The 16094-nt window shown below is 33.7% G+C and overlaps 1 protein-coding gene across 4 annotated transcripts in view; it reads right to left on the bottom strand.

Annotated features, from left to right (window-relative positions):
- Window positions 1-16094, bottom strand: part of BLTP1 (bridge-like lipid transfer protein family member 1) — a 205100-nt gene that overhangs the window by 56746 nt on the left and 132260 nt on the right. For all 4 annotated transcript variants that reach the window (XM_024745037.1, XM_024745040.1, XM_024745038.1 and 1 more), the window contains 4 exons: window positions 10761-10967; window positions 9064-9302; window positions 4380-4624; window positions 2166-2271 (listed from right to left, as the gene is read on the bottom strand). In XM_024745037.1, the coding sequence (XP_024600805.1) occupies window positions 2166-2271; window positions 4380-4624; window positions 9064-9302; window positions 10761-10967 (797 nt within the window). The remainder of the gene's footprint in view (window positions 1-2165; window positions 2272-4379; window positions 4625-9063; window positions 9303-10760; window positions 10968-16094) is intronic.

The following is a 16094-nucleotide window of genomic DNA, read 5'->3' as shown; positions in this document are numbered from 1 at the left end:
AGGAAAAGCATGAGGAAAAAGTTTAAGAAACAAATAAGGAAAATAATCATGAAGATTATGGGAGAGTAGGGAAGCAATATAGAGATGAGAATACTAAGAAATGTGGCCACAGGGATTCTAAGTATTCCCTCTCAATAATCTGTTACATTCTCTGGTTTCGAAAAAGATAAGGGAACATCTGTGCTCCATGAGGCCCTGGGCCAGCTGGATGATATGTGATTTACATTTCACCTATTTTCCTAGGGTTCATGCTGTCTCTACAGTCAGGAAGGAATGGTTCAGGGAGCAGATCTAGCCACTAAATGACTTTGGCATCATTATCTGATTTCTCTATTCTTCACAGTGATTAGCAAGTCTTCATGGTTAGAACATTAATTTCCAGTATTCTTTTCCAGTTCATTATTCATAGACATAGGGATACACTTTACTTATAACTCCTAACTGAATGTAATTCAAAGGTTAAGAAAAGCCTTTGTTTTTCATCAAAACCACTTTAACAGCTTACAGTACCAGACTAATACGAGGAACTCTATAATCCTAGCTTTTTACCGTAAGATACAAGATTAGTTCATGGAAACGTCTGTTTTTTAGTTATACATATTCAGCAATAGCAGTCCTGAAAATACTCTTTAAAACTCATAAAAATTTACCAACTTGAAATATTCTTTACTTTCACATTATAGACAATGTTCTAATGTGATATCAACCAGGTAAATGGGCCACATTAAAACTTCTATATGGTCTCCAAGTAGAGACACCTTCAGTGGCAGAAGGGGCGTCTGCTACATATTCATCCCTCCCTTAATGGTTTGTATTCAACCATTTTTAGAAAAATTCCAAGACTACCAATTGATCTGATTTTTATATTAACCTGTAAAATTCTATAGCTCTGCTAGGCTTCTTCAATGTGATCATTAAGTAGCTTCCTGACCTCAGATACAACCAGAACCAACCCATGAGAACCAGGAAAATCTCTTGCTCACACAGCTGCTACATAATTTAATTCCCTAATCCATGTTCTGTCCTCCTTCAGGGCCTTATCAAATACTGGTCCATAAGCTCTGCCTGAATCTTCTCTACTTCTCCTTTCTTGCCAAATGAGGCTTCACTTGTGAGGTTTTGAATGTGACTTCCTCTGTGAAGCCTTTTCTGATTCCTTAGACTACGTTAGTTTCTCCTTTGACACAGACATAGCACCTTCTTCTTGTCATTCAGAGAACTCATCACAATTATAATGTACTATCTAGATACTTAATAAATTTGTAAAATGAATGAATTTATCCATCAACATGGAGGAATCTCCTCTTGATGCCAATTTATAGATGAGGCTTAACTACTATTTTAACATGATTATATGCATACTGAAATATTCAGCCTCAAGAATGTTATACAGTCAACTTGTTTTCCACCCTAATGCCTCTTAATACTTTACCTTCAATTAATTGTTTAAATCAAACATATATTTCTGGTTAAAATATAAAATAGTGATTAAGAAGCTCACTTATAATCTGATCTTGAGGAATAGCAAAAATATAATAAGGATTGCTATAGACAATTTACCATGTGGCCAGCATACTGTCACCATCTGATACAGATTAAAATCGAAATCTTAACACTGATCTAAATTTTGTTCCCAAATGATTAAGATTAGTTTAGTTAACAGACACACACTAAGCTTTTTCTTTTTGGAAGGGAAGCATAAGGGACCTTTGTTTAATTTATAAATTGTAAATGCATATATTACATATGACAAAAGTAATAAGCAAAACAATCTGTAGGTGAGAAAGCCATAAAAGGAATACAGAGGGGCTTCCCTGGTGGCGCAGTGGTTGAGAGTCCGCCTGCCGATGCAGGAGACACGGGTTTGTGCTCCCATCTGGGAAGATCCCACATGCCACGGAGCGGCTGGGCCCATGAGCCGTGGCCGCCGAGCCTGCGCGTCCGGAGCCTGTGCTCCGCAATGGGAGAGGCCACAACAGTGAGAGGCCCATACCGCATACCGCAAAAAAAAAAAAAAAAGGAATGCAGAATTTTTAGGGAGTTACTCAACAATTTCATCTAAATGATAGGATCGATACTCATACCACTGGTACATGACCATCATATAGCCAATGAGAATAAAAACCTGCTGTATGTTCTGCACTATAAGTATCAAATCATCTTACCAGAAACTTTTTGTATTACTTCATTAACTTCCTTCATGAACACTTTCTGTACAAATACCAAGTGGTTTAGAAGATCAGTTGTGAGATTATGTTCGAAGGAACCAACCTGCCAAACAAAATAAGAATACTAGATTAACATACTGACTATATTAGTTTAAAATACATCTCACATAAGTCATGCCAAACTCTGAGGAAAAACAATTATCTACATGCTATTTGAAACGAAAATACTGAAGAAGGGTTAAAAATACTCAGATTCCGCAATACTCTACTGGCCTGACATTGTTATGAGCCATTCCCCCCATATTTTAAAATAACAGTAGCCAATAAGGTATGAGAAATCTTTTGAAAATGAATAAAAATTATACTCTATGTAACTTGCTGATTGCAAAATTGAAATTTTATGTAGAGTAATATTTATTTTTAATGACCACTGTTGTAGAGTTAGAAAGATGGACCAGTATAAGTGAAAGAAAATGTATTTACTCATTCAAATATTTATTGACCATCTGCATTAGGTGCTAACGATACAGCTGTGAATAAAAATAACAAAATTATGGCTCTCATGAAGCTACATTTGAGCAAATTAGCAAATCAGATATACTAAAGTCAGCTTTACTATAATACATGTCCCATGATTAGTATAAAGCCCAAAATTTCTGGCAAGAATTAGTTAATAAACAGATTAAATAGAAAGCCGGCCCTAACTGGAGTTGAGTTTTATATTAACGATGAATCGAAACATCCTTATGAGTAAGGCAAATACTTCAGCATTTGTCACTCTGATAGTGTCCATATTTTGATCAAAGTTAACAGCAAAAGAGATGTAGTAGTCTTTTCTTAGTCTAAGTTTCACTGGGCACTTTTATTTTATATATAGTAGTATCAAATGGGCAAAGATGATTTTCACGTGTGTCTATTTTAGGCCATCGTTAAATGGGCAACTCTCAGAGAGATGCAACTTTAGATTCTTCCAAATGTTTGTAATTAACTGCATTCTTAGTAAATCTGGGATGGTGTTCTGCCCCAATTACAAACTTTATACCTTTATAATAGCTAATATTAGTAAGGAACTATGCAATATACTGCATTTGATTTGTTTTATTTTCTGTCAAATGAATCATTAATAACAGTATTGCTAAACTACAGTCTGGAACACTTATTTTTCAGTGTAGAAAGCACAAATGAAATATGCTTTATAATCCACCGTTTAGTAAATAAATATTTGACTTCTAGCATCTTGGACACGAGAAGTTCTAGGACAAGCAGAGTCTAAAGAAGGTAAACCAGACTTAAATATATCCTACTTAGCTGTAATATTTCTAGAAAGACGCCAAAGAGCATTCTTATAGATCCTTTAGATTCTAGAGAATAAAATTTATAAAACAAAGAGTTGGCAAATTGGTTTTTGATAAGGTTGCAATTGTTTCTGACAAACTGACAAAGCAAGCTGAGGGACGAGCACACTGTGTGACTCCTACATCTCTCATTTGATAGTTGGGAGACATAGGGAAAGTTATTTAATCTCTCTAAATTTGATTTTCTACTATAACACATTAGGATGATAACAAATGGCCTACTTACCACAAATCAAATGAAAACATATCCAAATGCTTATTAAACTTGTGATAATTGTACAGATATAAAGGGAAAATATAATGATGGAATCATGTATGCTGGCTTTCAAATTCCCTTAGTAAAGAAACTAGTCTGTGAATCTGCTTGTAATTATTTTATCTCTGTATGACCTTTATATTGTTAATAAGTATGTATACCTGGATGAATCATGTAACCTCTCTAATGGCTCAGTTTCTTTACTTGTAAAATGAGAATAAAACATCTACCTCAAAGGATTGATTTAAGGATTGTACAAGTCAATGAATATGAAGCACCTGACAAATGTTAGATACGCTTAGCGTTTTTATAATCAAATGAATCATGAAAATATTGTAGAGATGCATGTGAAACCCAATATAATAAATATGAATTCAAAGATGATTAAAACAAGAAAAAAAAGCATGTTTAAATAAAACTATAAGGAGAGAGACACATACACATGTGTACGTAAACACACACACACACACCAAACAGAGTAAAAAATTCTGTAGGAATAAATGATTTGATGATTTTCTTTGATCACTACATACTTTGGTACAACTAAAATTTGAAGGCTCCTAAATTACAAAGAGTAAGAAAATTAAAAAGTGAACTTACTTCTGCCACACAACGTAGATAATTTCCCTGTAAATAGTACCCTTGTTTAGAAGGCAGTTCGTCTATACTCCACACCTGGTCTGAATAACTATCATGCTCTTCCATTATATATTTCCCTGACATAGTAACAGGAGGAAGGTTAAGACTGGCAGAAGGAGGAATGGTTGACATATCTGTGGCAGAAACTTTTGAAGTAAAACGCAATCTGTGATTTGGCAGCTCAAATGTGAATCTGGTCTGTGCACCTGTAAGAAATAAGGAAAGTTACTGTTTGTTGTTCAGGTGCTCATTCACTCATTCATTCCTTACTTTGTTCAACAAATGGTGTCTATAAAAAAAAGTATGCATTTTCCAAACCTATGTTGAAAGATATGAGAAGGATATTTTAAATTTGCTTATAAAATATTTCCCATCTTTAAATATATGTATGGTTACTATAAAGCATCAGCCAGTATTATTAAGCCAGCAAATATCATTTATTAAGCCTACTAGGTGCCCAGCATTGTGTTAGGTGCTAGAGAAACACCCGTAAATGTTCTCTTTATTTCACATAAGGTAGAAAAGAAACTGCCTTTATTATGAAAGAGTTAAAACAAGAGAAATTAAAGTGTAAAACAAAACAAAACAACAGCAATCCGCACAGTGTTTTATTCACAGAGAATAGTTAGCAGTTGATAACTTGCCTCTTGATCCTGACTCAGTATGGAAGGAAACAGTGAAATTGTCAAACCAACTAAATTATACTCAATGAAAACATTCGTCGAGTATAAAATTTTACAGAACATGTATCTTTGACCTTAACAATAATAATGGGACCATACTCCAAATAAGAATATGGTCTGAGTTTTAGTTTACTGTTGGTTCTAAACACTTAAATCAACAATTTGGCATGTAGTTGTTCAAACAATTATAAATACACAACCTGTACTATTTATTCAGGCTATATTTCTCCAACTATTTATTGAGGGCATTAAGGCGTAGCAGAAACTTTGTTAAAATCAAGATCTATTATTGCCTATTACATATACTGTCTAATGTATATGTGCATGTTCCTTTCCAACCAATCAAATCTACTGATACTGTTCTGTACATAAGCAATTCTCTCCACTCAAACATTAAACAGCCTATTTTGCCTACATTTAAAATTTATTATATATTCCTAGTATTCTCGATTGTGCCAGAAATAATTCTCTTTCTTCCACATACTAATTAAAGGTCACCTCCTATATGTCACATTCACTATAGTCACTCACTATACAGTAACGTTTATACTTGGAATGAGTTATCCATAAACAGAAACACGCTCTCTCACCAACTGGTGCAACCGTGAAAGGCCAGATAGGTCACAACTGCTCTGATCTCCTCTTACTCACCAGGCAGAGTCATTGACTATGGCTTGCAGGCTGCCCTCCACAGTAGCTACCACTACTATTACTACCACCAACATTACCAAATAAAAACACAGACTGAAGTAATACTAGGCCTCAGGTCATCCCTTATCACTAGTATAGCCTTTTTTTTTTCTACTGTTTTTGTCCCTTTCCTTTATTGCAAGGAGAATTATGGGTTGTTATCTGACTAGATATCTGACAATATGTTTTCTTTGCTCCTAAATATTCATATCTTCCTAGTTCCAAACTGACTATTTGGCTTTTGATCTGCTGCTTCTTTTGGCTCTTCTATTTCATGGATGCCCTGAATAAACAGACAAGAAGAGCCATTTAGCCCAATACCTGAAGGCCCAACACTTCTGACTGCAAAATATGGAAATTCACTTTAAAGTGCTTCTGTTTCTGATAAGAAAAGATGTTCAGAAAAATCCCTCTCAATAAAGAAAACCTAAAATGCTAGAGGGCAGAAATAAACACATACATACAAAAATACATACATGTATGTATGTATTCACATATATGTATATGTGTTTTTAAAATTATTAATGTAATTTATCATGTTAATAAAATAAAGGAGAAAAAATATTTTAATTTCAACAGATGCAGAAAAAAGTATCCAATAATAAGTATTTGCCGATCATTCATAGAAACTCTTAGCACACTAGGAATAAAAGTAACTTATCTTGACCTGATAAAAATAACCCAGCAAAAGCCTACAGCAAACATCATATTCACTGGTGAAATATTAATTCCCTTAAAAAATATGAGTAAAACAAGGATGCCAACAGTACTCCTTTTACTGAACTTGGTAGTAGAGACATAGTAAGATAAGAAAAATAAAAAGGCATAAAGACTGGAAAGGAAGAAACAAAAGTATTATTTGCACATGGTATGAATATCTACTTAGGAAACTCCACAGAATCTTATTAGCAATAATAAAAATAGCTTAATATGGTTGCTGAGTATAAGATTAACATCAAATGCATTTGTACATACCACCACTGGTTTAAAGTGCTATTTATAAAATATACCATTTGTAATAACAACAATAACATAAGGTGTCTAGGTATCTAAGTAAATAAACATATCTTGCAACAGATAAACAAAAACCTTAAGTTGAAAAATTTTAAACTTTATAGAAAAACATTGAAGAAGATCTAAAGAAACAGAGAAACAGACATATGCAGGAATAAGAAGGTTAAATACTATGTCAGTTCTCAAAATCAATACTTTTAGTTCTCCCCCAAGTAAATCTATAGATTCAACTCAATTTCTAAAATAATCCAAACAGGCTTTTTCAGGGAACTTGGCAAACTGATTCTAAAATGTATCTGAAGGAGCAAATAAACAAAAATAACCAGGACAACTTCTAAAAAAAGGAAAAGTCAAGTATCAGTATGACACTGGTGCAAACACGCCACTGAGGCACAATAGAGATCTCTGAAATAGACCCCCATATACATAAACACTTAACAGATGATAAAGTTGGATTATCTATCACTGAAAAAAAGAACAGATTAGTCAATAAATCATGCTGAGATAACTGGTTATGCATACTACTCCATACCAAACTAAAGAAAAAACCAGTCAATTCCTTACAGATTAGGAACTTAAATGTGAAAAGCAAAACTTCAAAATGTTTAACAGTAAATATGAGAGAATCTTCTCATGATCCTGGGAACAGAAGGACATAAAAATTTATATTTTTATGTCTTCTTCAAGACATAAAAATACACAATAAAACAAGAAAATATTAATTCAGTTACATTAAAATTAAGAGTATATGTTGATCAAAAGACCAAAAAGTGAAATAAGCCTCTGACTGGGTGACAATATATATTGAACATATAACATCAAAGGTTAAATATACAAAACATACAAAGAATTTCTGTGAACCAAGAAAAATACAAATGACTCAATGGTCAAATGGACAGAAAACAAACAAGAACCATCAACAGGTGTTTCATATAAGAAAACATATAAGGACCCCTTAACCATATTTAAAAATTCAGCTCCATTAATAACTACAGAAACATAAATTAAAGTACAATGAGATACCATTCCACATTTACCAGACAAGCAATAATTTTAAAGTCGATAATACCAAGTGTTGACAAAGATGCAGAACAGTGGGAACTCCAATCTAGTACTGATAGGAGGTTAAAAACTGGTGGACACAAACACTAAGGAAAACAGTTTTATATTTCCTAGTAAAGTTGAAGATGCATTTACCCTATAATCTAGCTGTATCACTCCTAAGTACATATCCTTGAGAAACTCTTGCACATAGGTACCAGAAGATGTGTATGAGAACAAATGTAATAGCAAAAAAATAGAATGAGGCAAAGGTCCATCAATAGCAGAATAGATAAATAAATTGTGATATAACCACTTAACGGACTACTATATTTCACTGAAAAATGAATGAACCAAAGATACATGGATGAATATAAATAAATCAAAGAAAATGAGCAACAAAAAAATTCCAAGTTAAAATATACATTAGTGGGACTGCACATGAATAAAGTTTAAAACAGGCTACAACAAAATTGGTCATTTATAAGTATATGTCTATGTAATAAAACTATAAAGAAAAGCAAAGGAATGGATAACACAAAATTCATGATAGTGATTATTAACCAAGCACTCATGGGGACTATTATCTGATAGTAATAATATTCATTGAAGGAGCCTTCAAAGTACTGGTAATGTTTTAATCCTTAGGATGTGTAATCGGTGGGTGAGTTTACAGTTCTATAAACTGTGTGAATGTAACTGATATACTTTTGTATACATGATACATTTCAGAATAAAAATACAACAGCAAAGTGCTTTTGGAGAGGATATATAAGGATCACAAAATCTTATAAAAGTAGCTATTTTGAAGAAGTCAAATAACCTCTGATTTAAGCTAAATGTACTCAACGTGAAAATAAACCAAGTTATTCAGGCTATAAGAACCTAACAATGTAGAAATGTATTCAACTTGTAGAAATGTATTCAACTTGTAGAAATGTATTCAATTCAAGTTTAAGTTGGAAATGGTTTCTAAAGAGTGGATAACTCTAAAGAGTTCAAATGAAAGCAGGGTCCATGCTGGTCATTCAAGGAAGTGTATTGCTATTTTTACTTGACTGAATGAAAAGCATCGTTAATGAAATTTAAAAGTGTTTTGATTAAAATTATTTAAATTTTCATAAAAAATCTATAAAACTAAATTTGTTTCACCAAAATATTACTAATTTCTTAAACCAGTCATAAATTTTAAGAATGAATTCAAACTTCAATGTTACCTGTCATTCCATGACTTCTCATTCTTCCCATCTTGTATTCTGCTTTCAGAGATGGTAAAAGTGCTGCTCCAATGGCTATACCATCTAACATGGTGCTGAATTTAAGGACAATAGGCTTCTTCTCTAAACCTTCTGGTAGCTGAGGAAATTCATTTGTTTCAATAGGAGTTTGATTAACACTTGTTGGGGTTTTTTCAGAAGGTAGGGGGGTTGCAATATCTTCTTTTACAGGCTGTGGGCTATAGAGCAAAACAAAAAAGTTTAAAAAAGACAATTAGAACAGCTACTAATAAAATTTTAATTGTATAAAAATAAAAATTGTATAAAATTGGTATTCTCAATGTAAAAGAGCAAAAATAAACTATGAACAGATGTTTTCTTTCTAATACCAGGTCATATTAAGACTTCCTCAGAACAGCCATTGAAAAATGATGATCTAGAAAAGTAAACAAGATGAAGTAATAACAATATAAACTGAACGTTACACTGCCAAGGCCATTCACACCATTAATGTGAAACTGGAGGTTTTCTGATTCCAAATTCCATGACTTAACCGTTGTGCACTCTACTGTTGATTGTTAATACTATTACTATTACTAGCACTATTAATAGTAATAACACCAACACCAACAACAGCAGTAATTATTTGAGTGCTTACTATGTGCCAGGTACTATTCTTATTGCTTTGTGTATTTCAGATAATTTATTTATCTCACAAAACCCTTTGATTAGGTACCATTATCTCCATTTTACAAATGAAGTATAGCGAGAAAGTGGTGAAATCAGTTTTGAACTCAGTCAGTCTGACTCTAGAGTCTTTTTGTTTTTAACTACTCCACTCCACTGCCAATACATTCTAATAAGGAAAAATTCCTTAGGGTATTTTATAACTAAGGCTCATGTACACATTCTGGATTCCATATTCCAGAGACAGGAGAAACATGTTTAAATTATTACTACTTAGTCAACCAGACATGAATTAATATTACATCAGAATTAAAGATCTAGATAGGACAACTGGAAAAATCACTGCTTTAAGACACTGTCAAAATACACACTAGTGTTTTTCTACCTTACAGGTTAGGAAAAAGGAAACATAACAAGACAAATTTTTACCTTTTACTTATATTTTTATTAGTTATTAATTAGCTATAACTTTGGAGACCAGGAAGAAAGCTTGGCAATGCAGACCCAGGGAATAAAGGTTACTGTGCAAAGGCCCCATTTACTGCCTTTTAAAATATTTAAATGGTATATTCAAATCCAGCCTTGAACCATGTACAATAATCTCACATAGAGGTCAGCACAAAACCACGCATGGGACATAAATGGCCACTGCAACTTTATAAATCTATGCACTCACAAATTTCAGTGAGTTCAAAGTAAAGAAATATTGCTACAATCCTAGAATTTGCCTTTTATTAGTAACACGTTATAATGTCCACTAATCTCTAGGATCTCTTAAGCTTTACTGACGCAATATGAATGACTCGCAATTGCATTTGTGACATAGTACTTTAATAATATCCAGAATACGATTCTCCCACAATCATGTTTAGCTACTTTTCACCTGCCCCACTATCCATAATAGTCACTACTTAGATGTAACCTTCTGTCTTCCTCCAAACTATTGTTAACACAGCAAAGAATGACATGAAATACTATATAGAATCACAGATCTTGAATAAATAACTTACACTGTAGAAGGTTGTCTGATGAGATCTGAGATCTGCTTAGATAGCTGGTGAGAACTTCGAACCATCATGCTGTGTAAGGTGGCAGGGTGCTGGGGAATGTTGATGCTGATAGCTCCTACTTTGAACACCGCGGCATTGTTAGTCTTCAACCCCCTCTGGGCACTGTAGAGGGCTTGGGACTTGGCAATACTACATTTCACTACAGTTCTATTAAAAGAGAAGGAGGATCATTAAAATATGGCCAAGTAAAGAGAAATTCTGAAAAAGTATATTGAGAGCAAGACAAATGTTTTTAAATCATTCAATGAAGTAAATTACAAGATTTTTCATGCATTTAAATCACACTAAAGAAATAATGTTTTCTAAACATATGGACATACATTTTATACTGTTTGTACTGAATATTATTCTGTTTAATAAAGAGTTTACAGAAGAATGTATGTATGTGCTTACATGGAAGAGAATACACTGACATATTACACATATACAACACACAAAATCCCATTTTGATTTTTTTCCCCATTCAGAACTCCGTTTTTCTTCAACATATTTTAGGCATCTGTACAACCACTAAGAAAATACAAACAGTGAAAATTAAAAGAAAAGAAACAAACACTCACTATACTTCTTAAAATCTAATCAGCCAAAGAAACTAACCTAACAATCATCCAATATATTAAAAGAAATCAATGAGAAGGAAGAAATTTAACTTGCATTTTCCATTTTTATTTTCAGTGAGTAGCAAAGAAATGATAGAAGTCCAATTCATAATGAGTAACTACTACTTAATTAAAAATTGGTAAGCTTTACTGGTACAGATATAAAATAGAAATACTGTCTTTCTTGATTTCTTGTTCTTTCTTTCCAATGCCTAGAACAGTGCTTTAAACATAGTAGACACTCACTGAATTTTGTGAAATGAATGAGCAGAAAGAAGTACAGCAGAAGAATGACTCAATACAACTGTGGAATTCCACAGATATCACGTGATAAATCATGTATGTAAAAGCCATGATGAAGCAGTCTTGACACACACAGTGGAAAGGTTCATGTCAATGAACTGCACCACTAAAGGCCCAGTAGTAAAAGGAAAGCTTTTAACATATATGTTATCTTTCAAATGAGCAAAGAATGCCTGACAACAGATTTAGCAAAACACACAAAATGCAAATTTCATATTAACTACATGTCAGTTCACACACATTTATCTCTACTTAGGCTACAGAGGATTCACCGAGAATTTATTTACAGTCTCAAGGACCTAAGGAATCATCCATTCATTACATTTAACTTCTATTAGAATAAACCTCGAGAAGCGTAACAGTGGTTCTATTAGAAGTTTTGATTATTTACAGATAGTGAAATCCAGGTATTATACAAAATTCAAAAATGATTACTAGAGAACTATATTTGCTTTCTTCTTCAAAGGAAACTATTTCTCAAAGACTATCACTGACTAGAAAAAGAAAAAAGTAATCTATGGAATTGTTCTAGCTAGCATGAATATAGATTCTAGGATGCTGACTAGTTACTGAATTTTGAATCTTAACTATTTTAATAAATAAAGCTACTATTTATCATCAATGAGATTCCATTTTAAATTCAATTTCATCATGAGCCAGAACACTCAGATGGTGCTAAAATGCAAAGGGCTTTCTAGTAGTGAACAGTATTCACCTACTGAATGAAACTAAGCATACATTTACAAAGAAGTCTTGTTATCATGACAGTCAAGAAATTCTACACCTGTCTTCCTATTTTACCTTTATAATCTATAGAAGTCTGCTTAAATATTACTTGTGATTATATAAGCACATACACAATCCTTGATTTTCAATTATACACCAAATGTCAGAATAGAGAGCTATGGGGCTGACTGCTCTCCTACTGTAGATCCTACTGTGGTATTTCCAGTGGAAATTTTGATGTTAAGGACTTCAGGGGCTCTGTGTTGCCCAACTCCAGAGGGCACCATCACACTGTAGGCTATGTAAATGATGCCCATGACTACAGTGTGAGTAATGTTCCTTGGAGCTAGACAACAGGATAGTCCTACACTGATCAAACTGAGACAGACACTGTAGAGGATGTCTGATTAACTCTTGTACATGTTAAAGATGTAAGGAGACCCAGAATGAGGAATTAAACAATTTACAAGCTGCCAGTATGAATTATCTATTCATAATTTCAGATTTATCTATTCATAATTATATATTCATATATTATCTATTTTAATTCTTAAAAGAGCTGTCACTTAATCTAGATCAAAAAACATGTAGCATATATAAGACTTTTACACAGGAAAGAAGTGGTCAAAGTCTTTTTAAAGAGAAGACTATAAAAACTTGTAGCATGCCAGGCATGCCTCATATATGTAAAAAGTTCACGGCAAGTGACCAAGAAGCTCGGCTCAAGAACTCATTGGCAGTGGTGGGAGGGCAGATCCACTGTGAGCCTGTTATAACCACCACAGTGCCTAATCAGGCAAGGACTTTTCCGCATCTTCTTTTTCTTCCCGTGTCCAGGCCACAGGGCCTTTAAAGTAGGCCAGCCATCCTTGTAGTGCCGGTTGAGACTTTGAGGATTTACTTTGGGGCCTCATTATCGCTACTCTATCTCCACCCCTACCCCACCTCCTTGATCTTGCAGGCCCAGACTTTAAAGGCAGGAAAAGGAGGTAAACTAATTTATGTACCCTGACCCATGCTGCCTGCCTCAGTTCAGTTTTGCCTGGAAATCTTTACAATGTGGACAGAGAGTGTTGGGATCACGTGTAATTCAGTTAACTATTAAAAATCATTGGAGCTTTCTTTCCCATTTGGCAATTGTACCTTACGTGTTAACTCTCTCAGCAGGAAGGCCTAAAAAAGGAGGGAGTGGTCCTATAAGTGGTATTATGACAGGAACTACCTCTCACTTGCTTACTGTTCCATCTCTGAAACCTAACACAGTGTGCAGGCCATAATATGCAACCTAATAACCTAATTAGTTGAGTGGATAAAGATGTGATCTTCAGCCATTAAATAGCATCCTCTCTAAAGTCATACAGTATTGATTTTTTTTTTATTATACATCCAGAGAACTCAGTGATAAAAAAGAGAGAAACAATAAATCTTCTCCAGCTACTACAACTACTAAAGTGGAATTAGCTATTTTTTTATACCTGTTGTTATTAATGATGATATTAATATGGAAGAGTGGCTTCCAAAAATAATCAATTTTCTAATTTAATATTAGTGCATTTATTCTTTTTTAGTACTTCCAGTTGGCTGATGAAGTGACATAGATCACAGATAATCCCAACAAAGGGTTGCTGATTGATGATGTTTTGACTATGGCCTGTTATCAATACACAATGAAACAAATCTCACCAGGTATTGATAATCTTACCAGCCTGGAACAAAATATGCAGATTCATCTATTTATTCAGCATACTGAAATTTTATAGAAAAGGTTGAAAGAGAATATCCATCCTAAGTAACATACTAAACTGTCATGGTGGTAAGACTCATGTGACAAGTATTTAAATATATCACTACCACAAAATATCAGATATACACAGGCCAAATCAAGCCCGTCAAAATACAAAAGGATACACAGTAAAAGCCATACATAAAAGCTGACAATAGAGCAGTGAACTCTCTCCATCTTAAAGACAGAATTATTATTTCATATATTATTCATATTCATAATTTCATATATTAGTGTTTTAATAATTAGTTTTGAAAATTTGTGAAAACTCATTTGCAAAGTTAAAAATTTTAGCTTCTATTATCACATCAAATGTTAACAAGGGTTTGTAACAGGACTTAAAAAAGCACAAAGCAACACACAACTACAGTGTTACAATCTTTCAACAATAAAACAATGTATGAATTACCAAAAAGGTAGTCCTTACCTGTGTATTTTCCTTGAAAATCAGTAAACTTTAATCTATAAAAGGATCTATATTAAAGCTACAAAATAATAACTACATACTTTCACAGCCATGCAGATAATCTAAATATTTTATCTTTAAAACTATTCAATACTATGTTAATCACAAAGTCCATGAAAAAGAATAATAATGACATACAGAAACTCTTGTTTGGCTGTGCTTGTAGGAGATGTAGGAAAATCCTCCAGTCTACAGATGAAGATTCAAGAGAAAGCAGGAAAACAAAAAGGAAGCAAATAAACATTCATGCATAAATTAGTGACAACATGAGCAATCATTTGGAAAGCTTTTATTTCCCATTTTTAAAATTTTCAAGAAAATTTTCGACTATTTTTTAAAAATTCCATTTCCTTTTCATTGAAACTGGAAGTGAAAAGCCAAAGAATAAATCCAGAAAGTCTTAACACTACTAGAGTTTGGCAGTAATTAATGACTTTTATTTTTTTAATGAAAAAGTTAAGGGATCTTGGCTTGAGATTTTCTTAAAGGCAAGAATTATCAACTAATACTTTTTAAAAAATCAATTTTATAAATATGTTTGGTTCAAGAGGATAGAGTAAATAAAACCCACGAGACATCTAAAGAAATTTGTTGTATTTTTTTTTTTTTTTTTTTTTTTTTTTTTTTTTTTTTTTTTTTTTTTTTTTTTTTTTTTGCGGTACGCGGGCCTCTCACTGTTGTGGCCTCTCCCGCTGCGGAGCACAGGCTCCGGACGCGCAGGCTCAGCGGCCATGGCTCACGGGCCCAGCCGCTCCGCGGCATGCGGGATCTTCCCGGACCGGGGCACGAACCCGTGTCCCCTGCATCGGCAGGGGGACTCTCAACCACTGCGCCACCAGGGAAGCCCTGTTGTACTTTTTTGAATAGGTCAAAGTGACCATGATACTTTAAATTTAGACTCAACAAAGGAATCATGAAACCCAAAGTCTGTGGTGACTTCGTGCAGTAGCATCATAGTGAGGGAGAAGGTGCCGAGGTTCAGGTATCTCTTCTTACTGACCGTATGACTTTAAGCCTTTTAGGAAAACACTTTGATATTTCTGAATCTCGATTTATTGTTCTGTAAAGTGGGGATAAAACACCCCAGTTAACAGGACTGTGGTGAGGATTAAATAAAATAATGTATAGGAGGCTCCTGGTCCATGATAGATAACTCCTTTAGACTGTAATTATTACATAATAATACCCTTCTCCTCCCATACTGAATGATCAGAAAAGATCTTGTCTCACAACTACTGGAATTTCCTGGTCTTTAGAAAGACTGCTTAGGAAATGTGATCTGGACCATTTAGGCAGCTGTAATGAAATATACTCTTTGGTTCTAGATATACAGGTCCAAACTGCCTCAGCAAGACTTAGACATCCATTTCATCCATCCATTTTATGTTCCCCAAGAC

This window comes from Neophocaena asiaeorientalis, unplaced genomic scaffold (genome assembly GCF_003031525.2).
Source record: "Neophocaena asiaeorientalis asiaeorientalis breed wild unplaced genomic scaffold, Neophocaena_asiaeorientalis_V1.1 scaffold65, whole genome shotgun sequence".
In the NCBI taxonomy this organism is placed as follows: Eukaryota; Metazoa; Chordata; class Mammalia; order Artiodactyla; family Phocoenidae; genus Neophocaena; species Neophocaena asiaeorientalis.
This window is presented reverse-complemented; position numbering and strand designations above follow the sequence as displayed.